The following is a 27700-nucleotide window of genomic DNA, read 5'->3' on the forward strand; positions in this document are numbered from 1 at the left end:
CACTGTGGGTCTTTGGGTAGAGCCCAGTGAGGCTAAGGGCAGCAATTTCTCTGTGGCTTCACTTTCCCAATAAGCATGTGCCGACGCTCTGCTCACACTCCTTTGGGCTTCAGCACAAGTTCCAGCTTGAAACTGTGCAGAAGCAAAGAAGGCACCCAGCACATTTGTGCCTGCAGCTGGAACCTACACACCCATCTATGTATGCAGCTGGAATCTACACACCCATCTATGTATGCAGCTGGAACCTACACACCCATCTATGTATGCAGCTGGAACCTACACACCCATCTATGTATGCAGCTGGAACCTACACACCCATCTATGTATGCAGCTGGGATCTACACACCCATCTATGTATGCAGCTGGAACCTACACACAATACTGCGTATGCAGCTGGCACCTATACACACGCAATGTCTGTGTATGCAGCTGGAACACACACACACACACACACCTGTGTAGACAGCTGGAACCTACACACACATCTGTGTATGCAGCTGGAACTGACACACACAATACAACCATGTATGTACCTGGCGCGCACACACACACACACACACACACACACACAAAATACATCTATGTATGCAGCTGGAACCTACACACCCAGCACCTGGAAAGTAGATACAACAGGAATGTGTGAAGCTGTATGTACTTGGAATGTACACACACGCCATTTCTTTCTGCAGATGGCGTGTACAATATTCTAACCTTCACAAACTGTCCTGTTGCCACATGCACACACTACGGGTGTGCACAGCTGGAAAGCACACACACAGCCCAGACCAGACGTGTCCGTAGTTGGTTTGCACAACATAAAAACCTGCAGCTGAAAAGCGCGTGCACCCCATACAACCTGTGCCCACAGCTAGGAGCTATCCACACCGAGTCTGTTTCCGCAGCAAGAGCGTACACACACCCCCCGCTTGTGTGCCAAGCTGGAACGTGTAGACACGGCAGGTACACGCACAGCGCTCGGGCGTGCACATGGATCTCCCAGCTCTCAAGCGTCCTGTCTTCCAAGGGGCGGCGATCCAGGAATGGAGAAGGCGGGGAGAGGGAAGGAGAGCGCCCCGTGGGCCGGACGGACACAGCGGGCACCCAATGCGCACAGACACTGCTCCCCGAAGGGAGGGGAGTGGGCAGAGGCTGGGCCCAATGAGGCAGCGCCCGGAGCGGGACTTCCTTCGGGGATTCCACTGCAGAGAGCAGCCGAGGAGCGGAGGTGACACGTAAGTTAAGGGCTGGAAGGTGGCCAGGGCAGGCAGGGAAGTTTCCTTTGTTTCCCGTTCAGGTGGCTGCAGAGTAAGGCGGGCAGGAGGGGAGGGAGCTGATGCACAGAGACTCCCCCCCCCCCCCCAAGGCGGGCAGGAGGGGAGGGAGCTGATGCACAGAGAGCCCCCCTCCCCCGTAAGGAGGCAGGAGGGGAGGGAGCTGATGCACAGAGGCACACACCCACAACCCCCCGTAAGGAGGGCAGGAGGGGAGGGAGCTAATGCACAGAGGCACCCCCCCCCGTAAGGAGGGCAGGAGGGGAGGGAGCTGATGCACAGAGGCACCCCCCCCCGTAAGGAGGGCAGGAGGGGAGGGAGCTGATGCACAGAGGCACCCCCCCCCCGTAAGGAGGGTAGGAGGGGAGGGAGCTGATGCACAGAGGCACCACCCCCCCGTAAGGAGGGCAGGAGGGGAGGGAGCTGATGCACAGAGGCACCCCCCCCCGTAAGGAGGGGAGGGAGCTGATGCACAGAGACGCCCCCCTTAAAGCGGGCCGGAGGAGAGGGAGCTGAGAGAGAAACAGGCTCGCCCTCTGACCCTTCTGCCAAAGCAACCCCGGCAGGAGAACAGGGGAGCTGCTATACAGAGTCCCCGTACCCCAGCACCCACAGACACACTGGTAACCTGGGGCAGGGGCACTGCAGCGCACAGATCCCCCCCCCCTCACCCCCCAAGTCCCGCAGACAGCATGGCAGGGACCAGGAAAGCTGCTGTGTAAAGAAACTCTTCCCCCCCCGCATCCTCCAGTACGCGCCCCGACACCCCAGCAGATGAGCTGCCGCCCCCACCGCTCCCCGCCCTGGAGTAAGACAGGCGGGGGGCAGAGATCCCCTCCCCCCACCCACCATCCGTCCCCGGGCGGCCCCCGAGCCCCCTTCCCGCGGCGGAGCGCCCCAGGGCTGCAGCATGCTCCTGGGGCGCCCGCAGCCACGTGGGCCGGACGGCCTGCGGAGAGCGCCCCGGGCTCCAGGGCAGCAGCAGTGGGAGGGGGCTGAACTAAGCGCTCAGGGTCCCCTCCTCCTGGCTCTGTCCCTTGGTGCCCAATGCTGCCTCCTCCTCCTCCTCCCTCCAGCTGCTGCTAAACCGCCTGGGGTGGGGGGGCTCCGGGACCCGAGGAGGGACTATGGGCAACGGGATGTGCTCCCGAAAACAGAAGCGGATTTTCCAGACCTTTTTGCTCCTGACCGTCGCGTTTGGCTTCCTCTACGGGGCCGTGCTGTACTACGAGTTGCAGAGCCAGCTGAGGAAAGCCGAGGCGGTGGCACTCAAGTACCAGCAGCACCAAGAGTCGCTCTCAGCCCAGCTACAAGGTAATGTTGGTTGCAGTGACCTCTGCAGGGGGCTCACACAAACCCTGCCCAGTCCCAGTGGCTCCTGAATGCCTCCCCCCATGGAGAGCCCTGGGCTGCAGCTCCCTAACTGCTCCCCAAGCTTACTGCCCTCCCCAGCCCCCAGGTTTTGCTAACTACATGCCAGAGTGTTTCCTCTTGTGTCCCTATAACCAAGTGTCCCTGAAATCCTGGCCCCATTGAAGTCAATGGGAGTTTCTCCAGTGACTCTGATGGGGTCTGGATTTCCCCTACCTCTTAATCCGGAGGGATCCCAAAGCACTTTACAATCTCCTAATTTCAAAGGAACACTCCCAGCGTCCCCCTGTTCTTATTCGTGCACACAAAAACACTTCTTACTTTTGCCAGTTGCTTTAAATTGTCTTGCCTGTTTTATTCAGTCTGCTGAGGTGAGACTCAGCTGTGAGATTATGTGGCTGCTGTGCATTACACCTGTCATGCAGCTACACCAGGAGAGGAATATTTTAATAATAATAATAGGTATATTTTTGTAGAACATCCTTACAGGGTTTTTTTTTATAAAGATTTTTTAATAGCACTGGGGGAGGGGGGCTCTGAATTTCTTGGCTCAAAGCACCACGTTTTAAAAAGTGCCTATTCATCCTGTGTGTTGGTTTTAGGATGCCCCAGACTGAGCTACTTTGTACCTGATGCTGAGAACTCACAGCTCCTATTTACTTCAGCACTTCTGAAAATTAGTTGCAAGGTGTCAAACTTATGCATGAAACATCAATTCAGTGGGAGGTATGGGTCCTCAGTACCACTGAGACTCCAGCCCTAGTGGTTTCAAGACAGGCACACGCACATTTGTGGGTGTTTCTGAAAACTTTGGCCTTACTATGTAGGTCTCCTTTCAAAAACTTTTAAAAGTGGCTAGAAAATGAATATTGATCATGTTATGATAATTAAACATCCAATCACATACATCAATATGTAAGATGAATACTATAGATTTACAGCTTTTACACAGCAGCAGGATTGGGCTCACAATCTATTAACTTCAAGAGAATTAGTTCATGAACATGTTTAGCTATGGTCTAAAACCATCACTACTTAGTTTTATTACCTCAAATTGAAATACTGTAATGCCATGGAAATTTTTTGACAGAATCTTCACTCTAGTGACCAAGGATGTATAAACATTTGGCTGGGAGATGGGTATGTGGCAGATGGCTAAAGGGTTCCTTTAGCTAGTTTGTATTTTTGCGAACAGTACTTGAAGAGGAAAGAGAGAAACAGGAACAATTATTGTTTAGTGAAATAAAAATTCAGTAAGTTTTCTGCTGCTCTCACTAAACTGAAGAAAAGCAGAACGTGCTACCCAAATAAAGGAGAAGGGATCTGTAGATGGTACTCATTGGGGCTGGTTTATAAACATCCACTTTCTAAACATTTTGTTGAGGACCATTCTCCTATCCAAATAAATACAAATACATAAGACAGAAGAACTCCATTAAAAGGTCATCATCATGGATCATGCAGCATTTTATGTTATATCCCTCTTACCTTTGATTACTTTTAATCAATTAAAAGTACAATTAAAATATGAAAGAAAAATCAAATATCAATTATTTTGATTTATAATATTTTTTTTAAAGAAGCACTTATCCTGGACTCTGGGAGCCGTTGCCAGCATATCTGCTATGTAGATAAGATTTCCTACTGAAAGACGCCCTGTTTGGGAGTAATAAACCTTTTACTACAAAACACATATGAACACTTCATACAGAAAAATGAAGCGATCCCATCAGTTTAGAAAACACACAAATAGCATTTTTTTTGGCTTACTATTTTTACAAGTAACACCTAAGACTAATAGAAATGAAAGAGATTAGAAAAAAAAAGTTTACTCTGCCCGCTGTCGCAGTCCTCCCCCCCCCCCCGCTCCCCCCATTTTCTCTATCATTTGCATTTGACAGTCCTTAGAGCCTGATTGTGTACTGCCTTGAACCTTCTGTAGTCATTTCTAGGGCCCTACCAAATTCACGGCCATGAAAAGCGTGTCACGGACCGTAAAATCTGGTCTCCCCCCGTGAAATCTGGTCTTTTGAATGCTTTTACCCTATACCATACTGGTTTCACGGGGGAGACCAGAGCTTCTCAAATTGGGGGTCCTGATCCAAAAGGGGGGTTGCAGGGGGTCACAAGGTTATTCTAGAAGGGATCATGGTATTGCCACCCATACTTATGTGCTGTCTTCAGAGCCGGTCAGCCAGGGAGCAGCGGCTGTTGGCCAGGCGCCCAGGTCTGAAAGCAGCGCCCCGCCAGCAGCAGCACAGAAGTAAGGATGGCCTGGTATGATATTGCAATGCTTACATCTACACTGCTGCTTGCAGAGAGTCAGCAGCTGACGCTCTCCGGCTGCCCAGCTCTGAAGGCAGCCGTGCAGATGTGAGCATTGCAATACCATACCATGCCATCCTTACTTCTGCGCTGCTGGTGCTGGCAGCAGCTCTACCTTCACAGCTGGACTCCCGGCAAGCGGCCGCTGCTCTCCAGCTGCCTAGCTCTGAAGGCTGCATAGTAGCACCACAAAAGTAAGGGTAGCAGTACCACAACTCCCCCTACAATAACCTTGTGACCCCACCACAACTCCTTTTTGGGTCAGGACCCTTACAATTACAACACTATTGTTATATAACAAATTTCAGATTTCAATAGCTGAAATAATGAAACTTACTATTTTTAAAAGCCTCTCACCATTAAATTGACCAAAATGGACCGTCAATTTGGAAGAGCCCTAGCCATTTCTACTTATGAAGAGTGAGTGTACAATGCTACCACTTGTATAAATGTGTGGAGAATTCTGATTTGGTGGTATTTTATGACCTCTTAGCACAAATATAAACAACTACACAAGCTGGACAATCCAGTCTTTTGTTTATAGTCCATTTCCCCTGTTATTAGTCACAAAGCAACAGGGGAGAAGAAAATATTTTTTGAAGGAATATATGCTTTGAACAACACAAAACAAAAATATTGGCAGAGAAACTCAAGGGCAGTTTCCATATCTGACCGTACTTTGAACTTTTATTTTTAAGGGACTTATATTTTAAATTGACAGTGTCCTTTTAAAAAGCTGGTGACTACAAATATTTACTTTTCTAGGTTTCCTTTCTTTGGAGCTCTTCCTAATGTACAGAGCCCCAGTTCATCCTGTGGAAGAGTGCTAATTACTTTAATGCTAAAAATAAATAAGACACTATTGCCAATGACAAAGACTTTTGATTTAGAATAAACCTATTTATGTAGAAACACTTGGTTTTGAATTGTTTCATTCACTATTTTTAACTTGGTGAGATAATTGAGAAGGTTATTCTTATTAGAATAGTGACAGAATCTATAATTAGTAAACCACACTATTCCCATGTTTCTTTTGGCATAATCATTTCTCTTAGGATATGGTTGCTGGTGTGATAATTTTGGAAGTATAAGTATGCTGAAATACTCTAAACAGGAGCTAGTGAGGGGTTAAGAAGGGATTGCAAGCCCAAACTGGGTCCAGTAGACATACATTGCATTTGATTCAGAAAAAAAGTTGGGTTGGGTGGGGGTGAAGATAGGGGTGGAGGTGGCAGCAGCAGGAGAGAAAGATTCAGGGGAAGGGTGATGGATTTGCTGGCCACTTTTAGTTTTAAATATATGGGAGGATCCTCTTCTGGGAAAATATTCAAAGCAGAGCCCTATTTTCTTTCTTACCTACATGTCATTCCTTTACTTTTAATATTTGCATAGCTTGCAGAGCAAGGGTTTGAGGGAGGGGGAGCCAGTAGAAATGGTTGACTCCACAACTGTGAGTAGGATAGCTGTTTTGGAAGGAGTGGGGTTCTATGGCCTCTGCTCACATGGGACGAGTCTTTGTATTTGAAAATTAACCTTGGAAACTAGGGAATTGAGAACTGCAGAAATGAACATGTTTGAGTTTTATCTCCTGAGTTTTACCTCATAATATATTCCTATTGGACTTTAGAGGAAGCAGTGCAGCTTTTGTGACCCACAATGTAATTACTGGAAGCAAAATTTAGAGATGACAGGTACTGGCTTATAAAATTATTCAGAGCACATTCAAAAACCTATTACATTACTATATCCCTATACAGAATATCTAATTGTAAAGTGTTTTATAACTTCTGATCTTCCCAGGAGACTGATTATTTTTAAATCTTATTCTCTTAGCATTACATATTCAAAATTTGGGGATAATCTTATTTAATTTGCCTTAAAGATCTTTCATGTTGTATCATATTGAAGAGTTTAATGCATAGCTTGACATTGTTTGGCTATTGACTAGATTGGAACAGATTTCAGTAGCTACAACAGGGGTGCATTGACATTTGTAAGAAAACCCAATCTCATCTTTCTGACGGCTTCGAGTCTAAATGGAGCTGGCAGTGGTTTCTAGAGCTTAAAAATTCCCAGTCTCCCCCATCCCAGGCATAAACTAACTTTATTAGAATGTTTATCTATCCTGTTTTAATCCTTTATCCCAATAACCATCCTACTTCTAAATGCCTTTGACTATCTTATTCTTGGTACTCATTATTAGAGAAGAACCCCAATTATCTGAAGGCTTCAAGCATTCTTCTCTTTCCAACCCTGAAATCTTACTATAATTTGGGGAAGTGACACAGCAGAAGGACTCCTGGCCTTCAGATTTCAACCTTCTGGATGGTTTGCCCTATTATGGACAGTTTGCAAATTTCCCCAAGCCTGTCCAACCCACCAGGACTTAAGCTGCCACATCAGCTAAAATGCAAGCTGATAGTCTACAGAGTCGATTGGTTCTGGGGAAGCCACCAGACATAATTATCTGAAACAGATAATTGCTTGCTTCAGCTGGTGATGTGACCCTGTTCGGAGTAGTCCAGGTGTATTGTAATTAAATATATATAAATACAAACTTAAGATCTATCTACTGATGAAAAGTGATATATAAGAGCTATGCATTATTACTTTTGTCTGTAATATGGTCTGTTAAAAATGTTCTTAATAAAATATGTGAACAAAAACATCAATTAATCTGACTCTCTCACACCAAGCAGGCATGCTAGGAGTAAGGACTGAGAGAACTTTGATCCATCTCTTCTCTTCCCAAGCACCATCCAGTTCAACTTCATCTGTGTTGCTGTTGCATAGGGTTATCCCCTTCCCCCTCCTCACCCCTCACAGCAGCATGGGTCTGAAACAGAACGTTCTGTGATTCCAGTCAGTTTCACACGGCTGCTGCCTATTGCACAGCATCACAGGTGCACTAGTGCTGAGGGAGGTATTCTTGTACTTAGGGTGAGGGATAACATAAACGTAATATTCCTGGGCTGCATTTAAACTCCTTTTCGTGCTCACTTTGACTATTGAGCAAGGCACGTTGCACCACCCTGAAACAAGTCAGTTTCTGCAATGAGGAAGCAGATATTTCACTGTTTCTGCCTCAATTCTCCTTGCAAGTACAAAGAATTGCTAATTTATAGGGCAACTTGAACCAGTAGTGAGACATACTGTCACTTTCTCCCTGTCTCCAGCTCTGCACCATCACCACGACTCAGCTTGCGCCATTCAAAGCATTACTGATACTGTTCCACCAGCCTCAGAGCAGGTTCCACAGCAGTCCTTGTGATGGTGCTTCTTGCTATTCATGCTTTCATGAGAAGTTCTGCAAGACCCCTGCTGGTACTGTTACAGATGCATTGGCAGTGCTCTGAACAATTTAGGGCAGCGGGGGTTAGGGAGGTCAGGAGCATTGCGCTAACCTGCACCAGGCTGAGCTCAGCTGTGGATCTGGAGATATCTTTGGGGTGTTGGCTCTGTTTATGCTGTTTTGAGATTGAGATTTGTTGTTTTATTGACCTGGCTACTTTGTGTGTATTGTACTTCTCTTAAATAGGCATCTAGTTTTCAACTGGAACACCAGGTCAAAAAGGGACCCTGGCGGCTCCGGCCAGCACTGCTGACCAGGCCGTTAAAAGTCCAGTCGGCGGTGCAGCGGGGCCCAGGGCTAAGGCAGGCTCCCTGCCTGCCCTGGCACCACACGACTCCTGGAAGCTGCCTCCAAGTCCTTGTGGCCCCTAGGTGCGTGGGCGGTCACGGAGGCTCCGTGCGCTGCCGCCGCCTGAGTCCTGGCTAAGCACCTCCCATTGTCCGGGAATCGCAACCAATGGGAGCTGCCGGGGCGGTGCCCGCAGGCCCGAGGACAGTGGGCAGAGCCTCCCTGGCTGCCCATGTGCCTAGGGGCAGCAGGAACCTGGTGGCCACTTCCTGGGAGCTCGCATCCCCAACTCCCTCTCGCACCCCAACCCCGTTCTCTAGCCCAGAGTCCCTTCCTGCACTCAAACTCCCTCCCAAAGCCTGCACCCCACACCCTCCCCAGCACCCTGCCCCAGCCCTGAGCCCCCTCCTGTACCCCAAGCCCCTCACCCCCAGCCCCACCCACCCCAGAGCCCACACCCCCTTCCACACTCTGAACCTCTAGGCCCCTGCCTGGAGCCCCCTCCTGCACCCTAAATCCCTCATCCCTGCCCCCACATCACAACCCTCTACCCCAGCCTGTATCCTGAACCCGTCATTTCTGGCCCCACCCAGCTCCTCCACCCCCAGCCCAGAGCCCATCTCCACACACACACATACCCCCCTACCCCAGCCCGGAGCCCTCTCCCACACCCCAAACTCCTCATCCCTAGTCCCACCCAGAGCCTTCACCCCCCCTCCCACACCCCAACCCTCTGTCCCGGCCCGGTGAAAGTGAGTGAGGGTGGAGGAGAGTGGGTGACGGAGGGAGGGGGGATGGAGCGAACAGGTGCAGGGCCTCGGAGAAGGGGTGGGGAGGCATGGCGTTCAGTTTTGTGCCATTAGAAAGTTGACAACCCTACTTAAAAGGCACCCACTCAATCACTCCAGAAGTAGCAAAGAACATCATAATGAAGGATAATAAATAGCTACCATATTATGATCAAATTATGAACAGCAAATAAGGCTTCCTAATTTTGCTATCTATATGATATCTTGCAGATTCTCAGCTCACTGAAAGTTATTTAGCCTCATCTGAGAATTTCAGTTCTTTTTTCCACTTATTCCCACGTCTCACCTTGTGTACAAAGATCTTTATTTTAAATGTTTAGAGTGGAGTTGGCAGAATTCAGTTTAGTGAACACTTTGACCAAATTCCTTTATCCACTGTACATGGGAAGAATTAAATTTTATCATGTGAAACATGACTGTATTCCCATCTAAAGTGTCCGTTTTATTTCTAAATCGGTTGTTTAAGGTAAACTGGTTGCCAGTTTATATATAAATAAGAATTTTTAATAAGATTTCATACTGTAAGTTCAGAAATGGCACTGGGCAATTAGGACCCAATAGATGAAGGAGCAGGCTTATTACCTTTTATCAGATTTCATATTAAATGAGAGGATCCCTGATTCTGGCAGCTGAATTCCAACAATGGAAAGAGTTGATTAAGGCAATGCATGCGTTACCTATTTTACAGTATTTGTAATACATGTCCATGTTTGGAGGCACTAAAACATCTCCTAATGGGGTATGGTACAGGCACTAATTAATTGATACTTTCAGGAATAATTGTTACCAGTGCTGCAGTCTAGTCTCTGGGTTCCATAGCATGTGCTCTGTCTTTATCCCATTCACCACCACCCGAATCTTAAACTATTTTTTTTTCTTCTGAGTTTAAAACTGGCCCTGGTCAACGGTCAGGTTTTGTAAAATGTAGCGCTATAATCCTGAGTCCACCTGTAATTAGGGTGGATTTAGATTCTTTTTAAATTTGTGAACAGTCTGGCCAGGGTCATGAACCGTTCACAGACTTGAGCAGATGCTATTTTGAAATCTCTCAGCCCTCCCGTTCTCACTGTTGTCTATTCTTTGTTGACTATTCTCTGGCTGACCAACCAGCTCTGAGATTGAGTGAGGTGGGAGTTTGGGCCTCCTGACCCAGCCTCTGCTCTCCTTAGAAGACAGGAACAGTGAGTCTGGAGGTTGGGAGCTGCCATGGGACTGCTGTTCCTTTAGGAAGAAATGGTGCCATGGCATGGAAGGAGACGTGTGCACTTGCGGGGTGCCTCTGGAGGTTCAAATTCTGCATACACTGGCAAGCCGACTGTCAGCCTCTGCAGCTGGACCCTGCATCGCATTCACTATTAGCAGTTAACTGAAAGTTCAGTGGCCCAATTGTTTTTTGGTGGATAATTACTACTACCATTACTACAGGTGCTGATGTCGGTGCTCAGGAAAGAGGCTGAGGACGTAATGGATGTGGAGACCAAACCTGATATCCGTACAGGTGGTTCCTCCATAACAGGGGTTTGTCACACATTAGGAATAGGGTGTAGGAAACCTTCTTTACTGCTAATGTTCAAGCTGTACTATAGCTAGTAGCATGTATCATTCTTTTGTGTCCTGGCATTTAATTATCTGACACCTCTGCAATACAAATCTCCATGCAATTAAGAGCATTATCCACAGTCAGTGCAGGGGTGAGTATGAAGACAAACCAAGTGGCCTACCATTAGAATTGGATTGTTTTGAATCCTGGATTGTACCATGCATAGTTTTATGGAACTGGATGCGGTCCTGAGAGAAGAAAGTCCGCAATAGCTTTGCCTGTATAGATTTACAGTAAAGTAGCTCTGATTTTCAGTGTATCATTTGGGGTTAGCAGAAATATTAAACAGCTATTTTGTATGCCAACAGGAAGTACAGTAATCAGTTTTAATCGCTCCTTGTGCTTAGGCAGGTGAGAACAAGTTTTGCATTGTATAGATGTTAACATTTTTATCAACGATAAGTAGACTAGGCTGACTGTGGTGGGCTTGCCCTCTAGGTGTTAGATACTTAAAAAGAAATCAGTGCTATTGCTATGGGAGTTTCTTTCTGAGCACGGTTGCAAAAGATACCTGACTGCGTTTGTATCTGGGGGTCCCAGAAAGGACAGGAACTTCATATAGGTGATTAGTCTGTTGATGAAGCACTTGTGGCACTAAAATAGTACATGCTGGATTGGTTCACGTGTTGATTAAATTTGGAACAGCTCCCTGGGTTTATGCGGGAGAGGCAGCAGTATAAGTGTGGTGTGTATGTTGTGCCTTCTAGGGGATGAAAAAACTGAAATTATTCCTCTCCCTAAACCTAAGCAATTTACTTATTTTCCCCCCCATCTCTCCCCCCCCACCCTGCAATTCCTTTAGGGAGTCTGTCTCTCAGTGGGAAAATACCTCTGTACTACCCCTGCTGCTGAGAGGGAGGAAAAGGTAGCCCTATAGCTGTGATGGGGCCAAAGCGTGGGGCTCTCTCCTCCTTCCACATGGTTATCCAAAGTGGCCAGGGGCAAACATGAGTCCCTTTTCCAGCAAGACAGGTGGGATTGGAGGCTACACCCTCTGCCCCAAACCTCCAGCCGATGAAATAAGTGAAAAGACAGCTGAGGCTGCTTTAGCATGTTTGACTCCTCCCTCATCACTCCCTCTCGTGGAGCTATCCTGGGTGGCTGGGCAGCCACACCTGTTGGTGGGGAAGCTACTGCAGCCCCAGAAGCTCAACACAGGCATCTCCCATGACATTTCAACTGCCCAAACCCTTTGATTACAAAGTAAGTCTGAAGCCCTGTAGTCTATAGCAGGGTGTATTAGAGTGAACTTATTGCTGACACATGCTCCTTGTGGGTGGGCACGGCACACCAGGCTCCTCTTGTCCAGTGTCACCTGCTGACAGCTCATCCAGCCCTGTGGAGGTCTACCTCTACGTGTGATGGCCCTTCAGCCAGATCACTTTATAGTTTCTCTCTGTCCCTTCCGAGGTACCAGAACCCCAACAAACAAACAATTTCAAGACTTTGGGTCGGGTCTCCAGCGGTCCTTATGTAAGCCACACACCTCCTGGGTGTGGTGTTCTGTCCCATCTAGTGGCACCGAGACACCTCTGTGTGTGTGTGTGTGTGTATATATATATATATATAATATGCGCAGTAGAGGCTCATACACTAAGCTCCAGAGGTCCCAGGTTTGATCCCGACAACAACCAGGGTCTGTCTTACATCCCTCATGTGAGGATTCATCACCTTTTTCTCTTCCCAAGATGCATGTTTCTTTCATGACAGGAGCCTGGGGTCCTTCAACAAATCCCAAATGAAAATGCGAATTTCAGCAACTTCTCCCTTCCTTGGGTTCAAACTTGTATCCCTCAAGTTTTTCTTTGGCTATGTTCCTCAGTCGAATGCCTCCCTGGAGGTCCAGGTCCTGCCATTTTGTCAGGGCTCACTTGCTCCATCCTGGTGACTTTGCCATCTCTCCTCTGGCCTCTTGCCAGAAATCTTTAATTAGGAGACAAGCCCAGGGCTAACGCTCCCACTGGACTTCCTCTTCAACCCTGTTGGTCTCTATTGCTAAAAGCAGCACTGCCGAATTCTTCCCCTCTCTACCTGCAGCCATCTCTGGGATTCTTCTCTTTACAGTGACCATCCAGCTCCTCCCCCAGCTGGGATTTGTCTTTAATTGGGCCTGACTCCCCCTCCAGGTACAATCAGGTGCTCTAACTGAGCTCTCCAGCTCCAGTTAATTCTTTTGGAGACACTGTGGGGTTCATACCCCATCACACAAAGCTTGTGCTATTATGGTTTTACTAAGCTATTGTATTGTCAAACAAGATTCTGCTTCCAGAATGGGCAGGGTCTTAGGACAGTGCCTTTCAACCTTTTTTTTCATTTGTGAACCCCCTAAAATTTTTTAAATTGAGTTGCAGACCCCTTTGGAAAACTTAGATATAGTCTGCGGACCCCCAGGGAGCCATAGACCACAGGCTGAAAACCACTGTCTTAGGAAGAGAGTCTGTGCTCCTGCACAGAAACAGTTTCTTGATTATGCCAGCAGCTGCTTGAAACTAGCTCTAAAGTGGTTCAGTCTGAAACTGCTGCTCTGATCTCACAGAAGAGTATACACAATTGGTCTGAGTGGAGATTCCTCTGAGTGTATAGAATTACTTCATAATATATTAACTGAACTCTCATGTCAAGATGATAATGTTCCAAATACATTACCTCAACAGGCTGGGTCAGTGACTCTCTTACTTAATGTTGTGTGTTGTCCCGAGAGAAACCCAGTATTTGGGCATGATACAGGCCATTCACCCTTGTGTGGAGATGGGGAAGCATCATGAACACTATCTCCACACTTACTCTGGAAGTTGAAGTGAGCTGTAGCTCACGAAAGCTTATGCTCAAATAAACTGGTTAGTCTCTAAGGTGCCACAAGTACTCCTTTTCTTTTTGCGAATACAGACTAACACGGCTGCTACTCTGAAACCTGTCTGGAAGTTGAGTACACCCTGTAGCATCTCTTAACAGTGGTGGGTAGAATTCCAGGAGTTTAGGGGTGAGATAAATCTTATGCTTGTTTTGGAATGGGATTATTGTATGGGAAAACTAATTGATTAAATCTGTTATGTTAAAGCAAATTAAGGAGCAGCCTGTTAATATTTATTGGTAACCATAGTAACTAAATAATGCAGCAGTCATGTGCATACTCTCCTGATTAAAGAAGATCTTTTTGGAATGATTTTCTGTTTTTAGATGCCAGGTAGGCCAAATCCTGGTCCCTCTGAAGTCTATGGCAAACTCCTATTGAGTTCAACCTGTTGATTTGACCCTGTTGTTTTTATTTTAAATGAGTGTCTTTCAAAAAGAAAGATGCAAACTGGAGAGAAAAGGTTATCGCTTTTTGTTGGTGACCTTGCTTAGATTGATAACTTTTTTGCGGTTTTAGAGTTGTCCCTTTTTAAGTTCCCTACAGAAGAACAGAACTTTGTATGAACTGTTTTGAGGAAGTGGTTTAACAGTCTTGGAAGGTGATAACCATAGTTTCCTCCCAGGTTTGGTTTTATCATAGTGGAGTATGCCAAAAGCTGATGTATGTTTGAATTGGGTAAGACCAAAAAATCCCACCCCAAACCAAAACCCCCAATTCAACCCTCACGCACTGCCTTGAACCTTGAGTTTTTACAAAACATTCAGAATCCAATCTCACCTCAGCATCTTGAGGAGGCAGTCGCTGCTATGTCCCATCAAAGGAAAAATTACTCTAAACATTGTTGTTTGCACTGGTGTTGTAGCCGTGTTGGTCCCAGACCTGAAGAAGAGCTCTGTGTAAACTCAAAAGTTGGTCTCTTTCCCCAGCAGAAGTTGGTCCAATAAAAGAGATTGCTTCATCCACCTTGTCTTGCTAAGCAAACTAGGCAAGCAAAGTCCACCATTTAAAAAAACCTTATTTAAAACATAGGGCCAGATTCTGTTTTTAGTTATTGCTGGAGTAAGCCATTCTGGTGTAACAAGAGAATTTGGCCAATAATGCAAAATTTGTTCTGATTTTCTTATATACAACGAGAGTCTGGATTTGTTGCTTATTTGGGGTGGAAAGGAAATGTAGGAAGGATGAACAAGCTCTTGGGATGGTGTTCCATGAAGGAGGAGTGCTGGGCAGAGACGGGCTCCACCTTACGAAGAGAGGGAAGAGCATCTTTGCGAGCAGGCTGGCTAACCTAGTGAGGAGGGCTTTAAACTAAGTTCACCGGGGGAAGGAGACCAAAGCCCTGAGGTAAGTGGGAAAGCGGGATACCGGGAGGAAGCACAGGCAGGAATGTCTGTGAGGGGAGGGCTCCTGCTTCATACTGAGAATGAGGGGCGATCATCAGGTTATCTCAAGTGCTTATATACGAATGCACAAAGCCTTGGAAACAAGCAGGGAGAACTGGAGGTCCTGGTGATGTCAAGGAATTATGACGTGATTGGAATAACAGAGACTTGGTGGGATAACTCACATGAGAGGAGTACTGTCATGGATGGTTAGAAAATGTTCAGGAAGGACAGGCAGGGCAGAAAAGGTGGGGGAGTAGCACTGTATGTAAGGGAGCAGTATGACTGCTCAGACCTCCGGTACGAAACTGTAGAAAAACCTGAGTGTCTCTGGATTAAGTTCAGAAGTGTGTGCAACAAGAGTGATGTAGTGGTGGGAGTCTGCTATAGACCACCGGACCAGGGGGATGAGGTGGATGAGGCTTTCTTCCGGCAGCTCGCGGAAGCTACTAGATCGCATGCCCTGGTTCTCATGGGTGACTTTAATTTTCCTGATATCTGCTGGGAGAGCAATACAGCGGTGCATAGACAATCCAGGAAGTTTTTGGAAAGCATAGGGGACAATTTCCTGGCGCAAGTGCTAGAGGAGCCAACTAGGGGGGGAGCTTTTCTTGACCTGCTGCTCACAAACCGGGAAGAATTAGTAGGGGAAGCAAAAGTGGATGGGAATCTGGGAGGCAGTGACCATGAGTTGGTTGAGTTCAGGATCCTGACACAGGGAAGAAAGGTAAGCAGCAGGATACAGACCCTGGACTTCAGGAAAGCAGACTTCGACTCCCTCAGGGAACAGATGGGTAGGATCCCCTGGGGGACTAACATGAAGGGGAAAGGAGTCCAGGAGAGCTGGCTGTATTTCAAGGAATCCCTGTTGAGGTTACAGGGACAAACCATCCCGATGTGTCGAAAGAATAGTAAATATGGCAGGCGACCAGCTTGGCTTAACGGTGAAATCCTAGCGGATCTTAAGCATAAAAAAGAAGCTTACAAGAAGTGGAAGGTTGGACATATGACCAGGGAAGAGTATAAAAATATTGCTTGGGCATGTAGGAATGAAATTAGGAGGGCCAAATCGCACCTGGAGCTGCAGCTAGCGAGAGATGTTAAGAGTAACAAGAAGGGTTTCTTCAGGTATGTTGGCAACAAGAAGAAAGCCAAGGAAAGTGTGGGCCCCTTAATGAATGAGGGAGGCAACCTAGTGACAGAGGATGTGGAAAAAGCTAATGTACTCAATGCTTTTTTTGCCTCTGTCTTCACGAACAAGGTCAGCTCCCAGACTGCTGTGCTGGGCATCACAACATGGGGAGTAGATGGCCAGCCCTCTGTGGAGAAAGAGGTGGTTAGGGACTATTTAAAAAAGCTGGACGTGCACAAGTCCATGGGGCTGGACGAGTTGCATCCGAGAGTGCTAAAGGAACTGGCGGCTGTGATTGCAGAGCCATTGGCCATTATCTTTGAAAACTCATGGCAATCGGGGGAAGTCCCGGATGACTGGAAAAAGGCTAATGTAGTGCCAATCTTTAAAAAAGGGAAGAAGGAGAATCCTGGGAACCACAGGCCAGTCAGCCTCACTTCAGTCCCCGGAAAAATCATGGAGCAGGTCCTCAAAGAAGCAATACTGAAGCACTTACATGAGAGGAAAGTGATCAGGAACAGTCAGCATGGATTCACCAAGGGAAGGTCATGCCTGACTAATCTAATTGCCTTCTATGATGAGATTACTGGTTCTGTGGATGAAGGGAAAGCAGTGGATGTATTGTATCTTGACTTTAGCAAAGCTTTTGACACGGTCTCCCACAGTATTCTTGTCAGCAAGTTAAAGAAGTATGGGCTGGATGAATGCACTATAAGGTGGGTAGAAAGTTGGCTAGATTGTCGGGCTCAACAGGTAGTGATCAATGGCTCCATGTCTAGTTGGCAGCTGGTGTCAAGTGGAGTGCCCCAGGGGTCGGTCCTGGGGCCGGTTTTGTTCAATATCTTCATAAATGATCTGGAGGATGGTGTGGATTGCACTCTCAGCAAATTTGTGGATGATACTAAACTGGGAGGAGTGGTAGATACGCTGGAGGGCAGGGATAGGATACAGAGGGACCTAGACAAATTGGAGGATTGGGCCAAAAGAAATCTGATGAGGTTCAATAAGGATAAGTGCAGGGTCCTGCACTTAGGACGGAAGAACCCAATGCACAGCTACAGACTAGGGACCGAATGGCTAGGCAGCAGTTCTGCGGAAAAGGACCTAGGGGTGACAGTGGACAAGAAGCTGGATATGAGTCAGCAGTGTGCCCTTGTAGCCAAGAAGGCCAATGGCATTTTGGGATGTATAAGTAGAGGCATTGCCAGCAGATCGAGGGACGTGATCATCCCCCTCTATTCGACATTGGTGAGGCCTCATCTGGAGTACTGTGTCCAGTTTTGGGCCCCACACTACAAGAAGGATGTGGATAAATTGGAGAGAGTCCAGCGAAGGGCAACAAAAATGATTAGGGGTCTGGAACACATGACTTATGAGGAGAGGCTGAGGGAACTGGGATTGTTTAGTCTGCAGAAGAGAAGAATGAGGGGGGATTTGATAGCTGCTTTCAACTACCTAAGAGGTAGTTCAGAGAGGATGGTTCTAGACTATTCTCAGTGGTGGAAGAGGACAGGACAAGGAGTAATGGTCTCAAGTTGCAGTGGGGGAGGTTTAGGTTGGATATTAGGAAAAACTTTTTCACTAGGAGGGTGGTGAAACACTGGAATGCGTTGCCTAGGGAGGTGGTGGAATCTCCTTCCTTAGAAGTTTTTAAGGTCAGGCTTGACAAAGCCCTGGCTGGGATGATTTAATTGGGGATGGGTCCTGCTTTTGAGCAGGGGGTTGGACTAGATGACCTCCTGAGGTCCCTTCCAACCCTGATATTCTATGATTCTATGATTCCTAGAGCTGCTAATGCCACATGGGGGAATTTTAGTGGGGAAAGGTTCTGTTTAGGGACTGTTCTGCTTTTCTTTGAAAACACGTTAACAATTAAACATAATTAATACTAGATTGTGGTGTTTAGGCGCAGTTTTAAGTGAAGGGTGGCACATGGGTGCGTTGTTGCAGGAGCTATTGTGACTCCATTACCATTCCACCCAGGACATAACTCTTGTGCCAAGAGGGGGAAAAGTGACTTACTGCACCCCTGAAAAGGGTGCAGCCAGCTCCTTGGTCACCGCACAGAGGGAGATGACTAAGCTATTATTGCCTGCTTCCCACACTTTCCCCTCCCACTTGTTGCATGAGAGTCAGGGAAAGTAGCAGCAGTCATGCAGCTATGCACAGAACCTGGACCTGAGTGGCTCTAACCCAGCTGTTCAGGGGTGAGGTAGGAGCTAGTCCCCTCTACAGCCAGGTGAGGGCTAGGAAATAATATTGCCCTTCATGATAAAATTGGCAAGATGACGAAGAGAAAAAGGACAAAGAAAAAACAAAACTTAAAATGACACCCTCGGTAATTTAAAGAACAGTCTAAGAAACAGCTAGTCAGTTTACCAGCACAGAAATTAAGTAATTATCATAAATATGTTGGCATATAAAATGTCTAATTTATAAAGCATTTTAAACACAAAACAAAAGTTATTAAAAACCAGGGACTCTGGAATCATAAAGCAAATGTTGATCTGAACCACTAGGATCATCATCATCTGACAAATCTTCCATCTCGGCTGTTGTTTGAACTAAAGAATGTAATATCATCCTACTCCAAGAAATGGCACCAAGTACCCATCATAAGCTGCTGCAGTTTAGTAGGGAACACCCCCTAAGGCAACAACTCTCTTCAAAGCATTATTTTCGGCAAAATATTAAGAAAGACCCTTATTGCTGCACAAGCATAAAAATTCCACTTGTGGCTAGCAGCGTCATTGATTTAAAAACAAACCCTCAAAAAAGGAGGAAAAAAAAAAGTGACCTTGAAGGCTAGAAGGCAGGGGCAGCTGCAGCACTCTCTTCAAGGAGTTTGTGTGCAGGGGACACTGGTTAATCACCCTCTTCATTGATCCCCTCTGGAATGAGGCGATGGGCGGCCCAGGAAGTAGCACCAGCAGTGGCAAGCTCAGCTATAATAAGAGGAGTTAAAAATTGAATGGGCCAGAAGTTGGTGCTCTGAGGAGTAATGAATGTCTAGAATCCTCACAGGTTAGTTCTGACGGGGGGTTGTCACCAAATTGTCCTCAGGAGCCCTGGAAGGAGAAACAGCAGCCTTCTTGTTGTATCTTTCTCTAGATATTTCTCCAGCTAAACCACTCCAAGAATGGATTAAATATCGTAGCCCCATGGTTCTGTCATAATGAATGTGTCTGGCAATTTGTCAGTTACACTTAACACACAGGGTGACCAGATGTCCCGTTTTTAAAGGGACAGTCCCAATTTTGGGGACTTTTTCTCATATAGGTGCCTATTTACCTCCCCCTCCCCGTCCCGTTTTTTCACAATTGCTATCTGGTCACCCTACCCAAAGTGCTCTGTAATCTTTCACTTTTGAGGGAAGATGAGCAACTTGTGCCACTCTTAAGCAATCCCAGCAAGTTTTCCAAGGATTAGTATCCAAGGGTTCCAAACTCTAGGAGCAACACTGAAGAAAGCTGTGACCCAAAGGTCTGTTTGGTGGGGGGAAATGGGGCGGTCCCAGAAATTTATTTCTCAGAATTCAGCAACTGCCTATTCCTTCCCCCTCTGTCTGTCCCTTCCTGAAATGCTCAGACTCTTTTTGATTGGAGAGTTGATTGCCTTTAAATATATCTAAAGTTACAAACTGGGGTGGGGGCGAGCCTTGAAAGTATAACCACGGTCAGTGCATTGGGAATAATATGGTGTAGACTGGGAAGGGTCCTCTCAGCCACATGCAGCTTTGATTACTTTGTTTTGCTGCTTTACAGTGTTTACTTTGTGCTAGTTGTTTACCTTACTGAGTAAGAGGCCTGTGTTTTTGTAGCCCGACACAGAGATTTGTCCTTGATGCAACATTGTACGATTGGCAGCCTATTATATCTGTATGTTTGTAGTTATGAAATGGTCTGGCATATGAGAACTGGTAGTGCAAGGCTAGTAGTTTCTGGAACGCTGATGACTTTCCTGCTACGGCTAGTGTATCTTTTACAGAGGGGAAATTAAGCCCTGTTCTGAAGGGCTGTGTGTATTTCTCTCTGGAACTGATCACAGTGCTTGCGTTGGCCACAGGGGTTGCTAACAGTGGGCATAAGCTGCTGAGCACTCTGCATGGAAGAACTACATAAGCTGTGGCTAAGATTTTCAAAAGTGATCAATGATTTTTGGATGCTCAATTTAGGCTGTCTCACTGGGCCTAATTTTCAGACGGGGCCGAGCACCCATCCTGCCATAATCAGACCCCATTGAAGTGTATCATGTAGGGTACCCAAAAATTCAGGCAACCAAACATGAGTCATATTGAAAAATCTTATCCATAGTATGCTTGATCCCGAGGAAAAGGAACTGTGTTTCTGGGGAGGGTTTTTCTTACTGAACATATGCATACATAGGCCTGATTCTGTTTCCACTTATACCAGTGTAAATCCTGATTAATGCTGTTGAAATGACTGGATATACCACGCATAAAACTAGTGAAAGTAAAAAATTAGGTTCTTTATAGGGGAAGCCAGGTCACATACATATATTTGTACCTAAATAATAAAGAAGGAGATACATCTCTAGATCAAAACGCCTTGGATTATATGCAGTCAAATACAGAAATGTATTTGAAAGGGTCTGACATGTAGATTCATGGCCAGTTTTTGCAAGTCTTAGCCCGCCAGCCACCCCCAGCCCCCTACAAAATCAGACAGATGCTGCTGTGCCTCATCAAGGATGTTATTGAGTAGATTCACTATTATGTGGAACAATAATGCCCTGTTCTTAAAATAAGCACCTTGTTACCATCTGTTCCATTTTTCAAGGAATGCAGTAATTGTACCTAGAGTATTAATTTTAAAATAATGTTCATCAGAATAATCAGCCTTCTGAAGCTCTGTTGGAGTAAAAGGCCAAACTTCTTTATTGAATGTATATTTTGTGCCTTGGAAAAATAATATGTCCATAGTTTGTCTGTTCAATCTTTCTGCCTTCACCCTTGGTATTTAAAGATCCCACTTCTCACAGCTGAAAGAGTCGTAAGTGGATGTGCCTACTCCTCCTGTTCTATGACCGTGTGGGTTCCTTGCAAGATATTTTTTGTCTCCTTAGAGAAGTATGTTTTAGCCTGGACTGTTTTGGAGGCTGAAGATGAAAAATGATGTAGCTAAATACAGGCTCCACTCAGGGAACATTTTGATGGTGTACGCTTAGCCAGGCTCAGGATGGTATGCCTGACAGTGTCCCAATCCAACCCCAGAGCCTTGCAGATATTTCCACTGCCCATCCAGCAAGGGGCTGCAGGATCATTGGGCATCCACTAAAATACAGATTGGAGAGCATAGAAAACTAAACAGTAAACTAGAGTTAGAAGAAAAACTAGAGCTGGCTGTTTTTTGCAGGGAAAGATGGTGTTTTGGCTGAAATGAAAATGTTCATTATTTGAAATTTTCTGGTTTTGATGAAAAACTGAAAAGATGGGATTTGAGGTTCTCCCTCCACTCCCTTTTTCTGCCCTTTTTCTGTTTTGTCGAAAAACTGAAAAATGTAAAAGCAAATGTTTCGTTTTGTTCATATTTGTTTTTGTGGAAAACTCCCCTTTTTGAGCCAACTCATTAGAGACAGTAATACTATATCTTCAAAGCCGGATTCACAAGAGTGCTCCCATTGATTTCAATGGAATGATTCTTGAGAATAAAGGTTTGCAGATATGGGGGAAGGGGAAAACCTGAGTGCAACCTACCTCTTTGTAAGGTACTGAAAAGGGGTCATTCCCCTAAGGCTTCCACTCAGGGGATGATATTTTCCTCCTGTCTTTTACTGCAGTTTTCGGTTGGAAACACTGCTTTTAAAGTAGCGTTTGGCACTGCCCATCTTTCAATACTGATGATATGCAGGGCTGTGTCACAGAAAGGTGACGCTCATGCAGTAATAGCCCATTTTGGATGTACCGGTATGTGTATTTTGTTGCCTCCAGCTTCTGCAGAGCCCTCAAGCTTTTATGATTTCTCTTATCGCTGTAACCGTTTTGTTTTTTGACAAGAGCTATAACTATGTACAATGAATGCATAGCATATACAAGATGATTAGGCTTTCCATGTTCTTATGTGAGTGTGGTTCTTTTTACTTAGTTTTTATTTTTAGTGACTTGTGCCTCCAGCAGGTTTAATTATTGCATCCAGTTGTGTTTTGTGTTTTCTGTTAGTTCAAAGCAAATGTTTCCTTAATAATTTACTACTAACCAAACTTGCAGTATGTCATCTGGCTCTCTCACTTCATCGTGCGATCGAGGTAAAATTTGATAATCTGTTCACGGTAACGTCTGTAGGCCTTACCAGCTCAATGTGATGTATTGGCTACTATGTGCATACTAAAATAGCCAAGTTAATTAGTTTTTTTAAGCTTTCTAGAACAAGGAGGCTTTTTAGTTTTCAGTAACACTAAATCTCAATTTAGCAGTTCATATTGTACTAATTCACACTCCTTAAGAATGACTGACATTTATAAATGGGTTAGCAAAGGGCTAACACATAGGCAGTCCCAAAGCAAAGCCTCCCAGAATGTTAAAATCAATGGTTATAAACTATTTAGGAAGGCTCAAGGGGGCAAAAGTGGCACTAAAATGGCACTCTAAGTCATAGATAACTCAAAAGAAAATGATTTTCAGTGCATATGGATCAGTGACCTAATAGGTAAAGCATAAGCAGGTTTTAGTTGTATCTACTACAGACCACCAAATCACACAATGGAACAGATGACCGCCTGCTTATGCATCTGTCTGTAACATTTAGAATAAAAACAAAAGCTATGTGATCATGGGACTGCAGATTATGTGACATATGCTGAAGGTCTCATGCTGCCAGTGCTAAAACATCCATGGAATTTCTAAATATTATGGCTGATAATTTCCTAACTCAAAAAATGTTACATATAAGCCAGGGGAATTCTATATTAAACTTCATCTTGCCAGTAAAGAAGAATGGATCACAGAATTAAAATTAATGGTAGGTTAGGTACAAGTGATCATGATTTGATCACATCTATAATGTACAAACAGAATAAAGTCCAGATCATTAATATGTACTTGGTACTTTAAAAGGGCTAATTTCACAAAGCTGAAAATAATTATGAGCCCGGTCAGCTCTAAGAAAGAATTTAATCAGAAAAAGTGAAAGATAATTGGGAATTGTTTAAGAACACTTTACTAGATGCCCCAAAAGCTACTGTCAAAGAAGAAGGCTGTATTGGTTAAACAACCTAGTTTAGAGCGGAAGTGAAGGCAACTATAAAAAGTGTGTGTATGTGTACTATCAAATTCCCCTTTCTTCCTTTTTATAAATATATATAAATAAAAATAAATGGAAGAAAGGGGAATTTGATAGCAATGAATATAAATTAGAAGCTAGGAATTGTTGAAAATTGATAAGGGAAGCAAAGGGCCACAAGGAGAAATCTCTGGCCAGCAATGTTATGGACAATAAGAAGGCATTTTAATTATATTAGGAACAAAAAGAATCCTAACAATGGAACTGGTCCATTACTGGATGGAAATGGTAGAATTATCAATAATAATGCAGAAAAGCCACAAGTGATCAGTAAATATTTCTGTTCGGTATTTGGGAAAAAATAGATGATGTCATATTGTATGATAGCATTCCATTCCACTGGTATTTCAGGAGGATATTCAACAGTGGCTACTAATGCTAGGCATTTTTTAATCAGCAGGTCTGGATAACTTATATCCAAGAGTTTTTAAAGAGGTGGCTGAGGTGCTCACTGGACCATTAATGGTAGTTTTCAATACGTTCTGGAACTCTGGGAAGGCTCCAGAAGACAGGAAGAAAGCTAATATTGTAGCAATATTTCAAAAGGGTAAATGGGATGATATGGGTAATATAGGCCTGTTAGTCTGACATCAATCTTGGGTAAGATAATGTAGCAGCTGATATGGGACTCAATTAATAAAGAATTAAAGGAGGATAATATAATTAATGCCAATTAATGTGGGTTTATGGAAACTAGATGCTTTCAAACTAACTTGATATCTTTTTTGATGAGATTATAAATATGGTTGATAACTGTAATAGTATTGATGTCATATGCTTGGACTTCTGTAAGGCATTTGATTAGAGACCACAGCTATTTCTTAGCAATAGGGGGATGTGTTTCTGGGATAAGCCTACCAGTTAAGAATAAATAAATAGTAAAAAAGGTTATTTCTGAAAGCCCCAATCTTCTCCCATTTCTAGAACTGGACTCAAACCAAGCTTTAGAATGTGCAACCTTTGGCAGGTTTTTTAATGTTTTGTGGGTTGTTGTTTTTTTGGTGGAACCAGAAGTGGAAGTGCTAAAATACTATGATATGCAAAGCCAAGGGTCCATTAAGCATCTCAGTCGTCAAATGCTTATCTGACCTACACCCAAACTCTGAACCTTATGAAGTTCTTTCATGATTAGCTCCAATATCTTTATCTATTACCGAGCTCTACAAAATTAGACTATGGAATACTCCTAGATGTGGATGGGATAAATTTCACAAAGTGTATCTGTAACTACCACTATCTTCAGAGTAACAGCCGTGTTAGTCTGTATTCGCAAAAAGAAAAGGAGGACTTGTGGCACCTTAGAGACTAACCAATTTATTTGAGCATGCGCTTTCGTGAGCTACAGCTCACTTCATCAGATGCATACGGTATGCATCTGATGAAGTGAGCTGTAGCTCACGAAAGCTCATGCTCAAATAAATTGGTTAGTCTCTAAGGTGCCACAAGTCCTCCTTTTCTTTTTACCACTATCTTGGCCAACATACCAGGGATTGAACAGGGAAATTGTAGAACTGAAAGAGAAAGTGAGCTAAAGAGCCGGCTGGGGACTGTAACAAATGCTTATCCTCTGGATCCAACACAGAGGGGGATACAGAACACAGACTTCAAACTATTAATATGAGGTTTTTGTACTGACATTCATGTATTGGAGTGCTTCCCCCATACAAAGCTTTGTCAAAAATATATATGAAGGAAGGGAATTTTGCATGGAAGCAGGAAGAATCTGCAATTAAAAAAAAAGTTATACAACCTTGTAGAGGGGACCTTTTATAAGTAAAGTTGGTTGTAGTATGTCTCTGTCCTATCTAATTTGTATGAGTCACTGTGGTATTTGGGTGTTAACAGTTATATATAGCAAAAACCAAAAATATGACAGAAGGTCTCATGGTCTCTAGTGTTACTTTCTTGTTCGAATGTTTGAAGAAAAATAATTGTGTGATATGTCCCTTTCTGGTTCCAGGGACAAGTAGGTATCAAGAGACTGTGATTTGTGAAGGACTCTTATGGCACACGGGCAAGTGATGTATGTCTTGCTTTCTTTTTATGCATCTACTGTCAACAATAACTCTATGACAAATACATCACGAACACTTGATTTTATAAGGTAGATATAAATAGTGAGTCTCCTTTAAAGAAAATTAAAACCATATACAACATTTGTGACAAAGGGCTCTCTTATTTTACAGGACATCAAAAGTCAAAGCAGTGTTTACTTTTTGGGAAGCGCTGCTGCCAGCAAGTCATTTTGCTTGTCTTGAAAAGCTTTGTGTTCTTCTTTTGTGATAACTGGTTGTAATTTATTTAACAAATGAGCAATTATCTGAAAATATAAGTCTGTATTGGGACAAATCTGTTTCTCTTATATAAGCAAATCTGATTGTTATAGAATGTAAATGAGGTTCTAAAGAATTACTCTGGGGTTTTTTTTTTAGAAAATGTAATTACAACACTCTGCAGGCAATTCTAGTTTTAAATTAACAAAATAATAGTCTGCCTCTGCACCAAATCTTTCCATGCATAAGCTGTAAAAATGCATATTTTTACACAAAAAGTTTGTCCTTTATGAAGAAAATAAGTGTTGACTAGAAAATGAAAAAACTTCAATGTTTTTCAGCATTCTTCTTTCTCTGTAGCACTTCTCTAATGTCACTTCCTGCACTCTAGATAACGAAGTAAAATTTTCCTACTTTCAGTGACTTGAAATACTACTGCTTTTTACAAAATATGCTTTTCACATAAATTTCAAATGTAGTTGTAACTCTGAACTATGCAGTTGTCGTACACAGTCTGACCACAAGGAGCTGGATTGCAGGGGAGAGTGATGATACTTTCCCAGGATCCACTCACAATCTCTGAATGTGGATAGCTGAATGTTTCTGCTAAGACGGTCAGCAGTAAAATAGTGGATCATGCTATTTGAGCCACCAGGACTGGAAAGACGCATAGAGAGCAGTCCCATCAAATTCACAATGAATATTCACAATACATGAACAACAACATAATAGTAAGCAAATGCATAAGGCAGGGGTGGCCAGCCTGTGGCTCCGAAGCCACATGCGGCTCTTCAGAAGTTAATATGCGGCTCCTTGTATAGGCACCGACTCCAGGGCTGGAGCTACAGGTGCCAACTTTCCAGTGTGCTGGGGGGTGCTCACTGCTCAACCCCTGGCTCTGTTACAGGCCCTGCCACCACTCCACCCCTTCCTGCCCCCTCCTGTGAGCCTGCCATGCCCTCACTCCTCCCCCTGCTCCCCCCCCCCCCCCGAGCCTCCTGCTCGCCACAAAATAGCCAAAATAGCTAATCAGGAGGTGCTGATCAGCGGGGCTGCCAGTGGGTGGGAGGTGCTGGGAACGGGGGGGTGGGAGCTGATGGAGGGCTGCTGACTTATTACTGTGGCTCTTTGGCAATGTACATTGGTAAATTCTGGCTCCTTTTAAGGCTCAGGTTGGCCACCCCAGCATAAGGCTTTGTGATTTGTGGTCTGAAGGGTTACCATTAAGCTTCAAAGTCAATCCCACATTGGTATGAATGGATCTCTTCATGTCTCTTAGAACAATTGTTTCTTTCTGTCTTCAGAATTAAGAAATAAGAGAGCACTGCATTGATTTACATGTGGATGGCTCTCTTTCCAACCAATAGGGTTAGAAACCGATAGGGTTACCAGAGAAGTGCCAGTGTGGCTTACCTCATACTGCTGATTCAGTCCAACTCTGACAGTTTGTGCGAGAATAAATACTGAGTATTGCCAAGATTACTACTGCCTGCTACTTTCAGACCAAAGAAGATTTTTTCTGCAGGCACAGAGAACGTTTGGAAAGTTATGTAGCACAGTAGCCATGATATTCAGTAGGATAATTGATTAGTATTCTGTATGATTTTAATATTTTTCAGCCAAGATGGAAAGTTACATTTTCAATGCGTAAAGCAGTGTGTTAGGGTGTTCCAAACTTTACATCTCTCAGATCATCTTTCTGGCATACCAAGAAAGTGAGGTACAGTATTGTAGTTGTAAAAGAA

At 44.6% G+C, this 27700-nt stretch overlaps 1 protein-coding gene across 2 annotated transcripts in view; it reads left to right on the forward strand.

The window, feature by feature from the left end:
• Window positions 1–1193: 1193 nt before the first annotated feature.
• The window catches only part of GOLIM4 (golgi integral membrane protein 4), a 64390-nt gene continuing 37883 nt past the window's right edge, over window positions 1194–27700 (forward strand). For both annotated transcript variants that reach the window (XM_077826738.1, XM_077826739.1), the window contains exons 1-2: window positions 1194–1232; window positions 2348–2585. In XM_077826738.1, coding sequence (XP_077682864.1) covers window positions 2399–2585 — 187 coding nt within the window. In that variant the 5' untranslated portion in view covers window positions 1194–1232; window positions 2348–2398. The remainder of the gene's footprint in view (window positions 1233–2347; window positions 2586–27700) is intronic.

This window comes from Eretmochelys imbricata, chromosome 9 (genome assembly GCF_965152235.1).
Source record: "Eretmochelys imbricata isolate rEreImb1 chromosome 9, rEreImb1.hap1, whole genome shotgun sequence".
Taxonomy (NCBI): domain Eukaryota; kingdom Metazoa; phylum Chordata; order Testudines; family Cheloniidae; genus Eretmochelys; species Eretmochelys imbricata.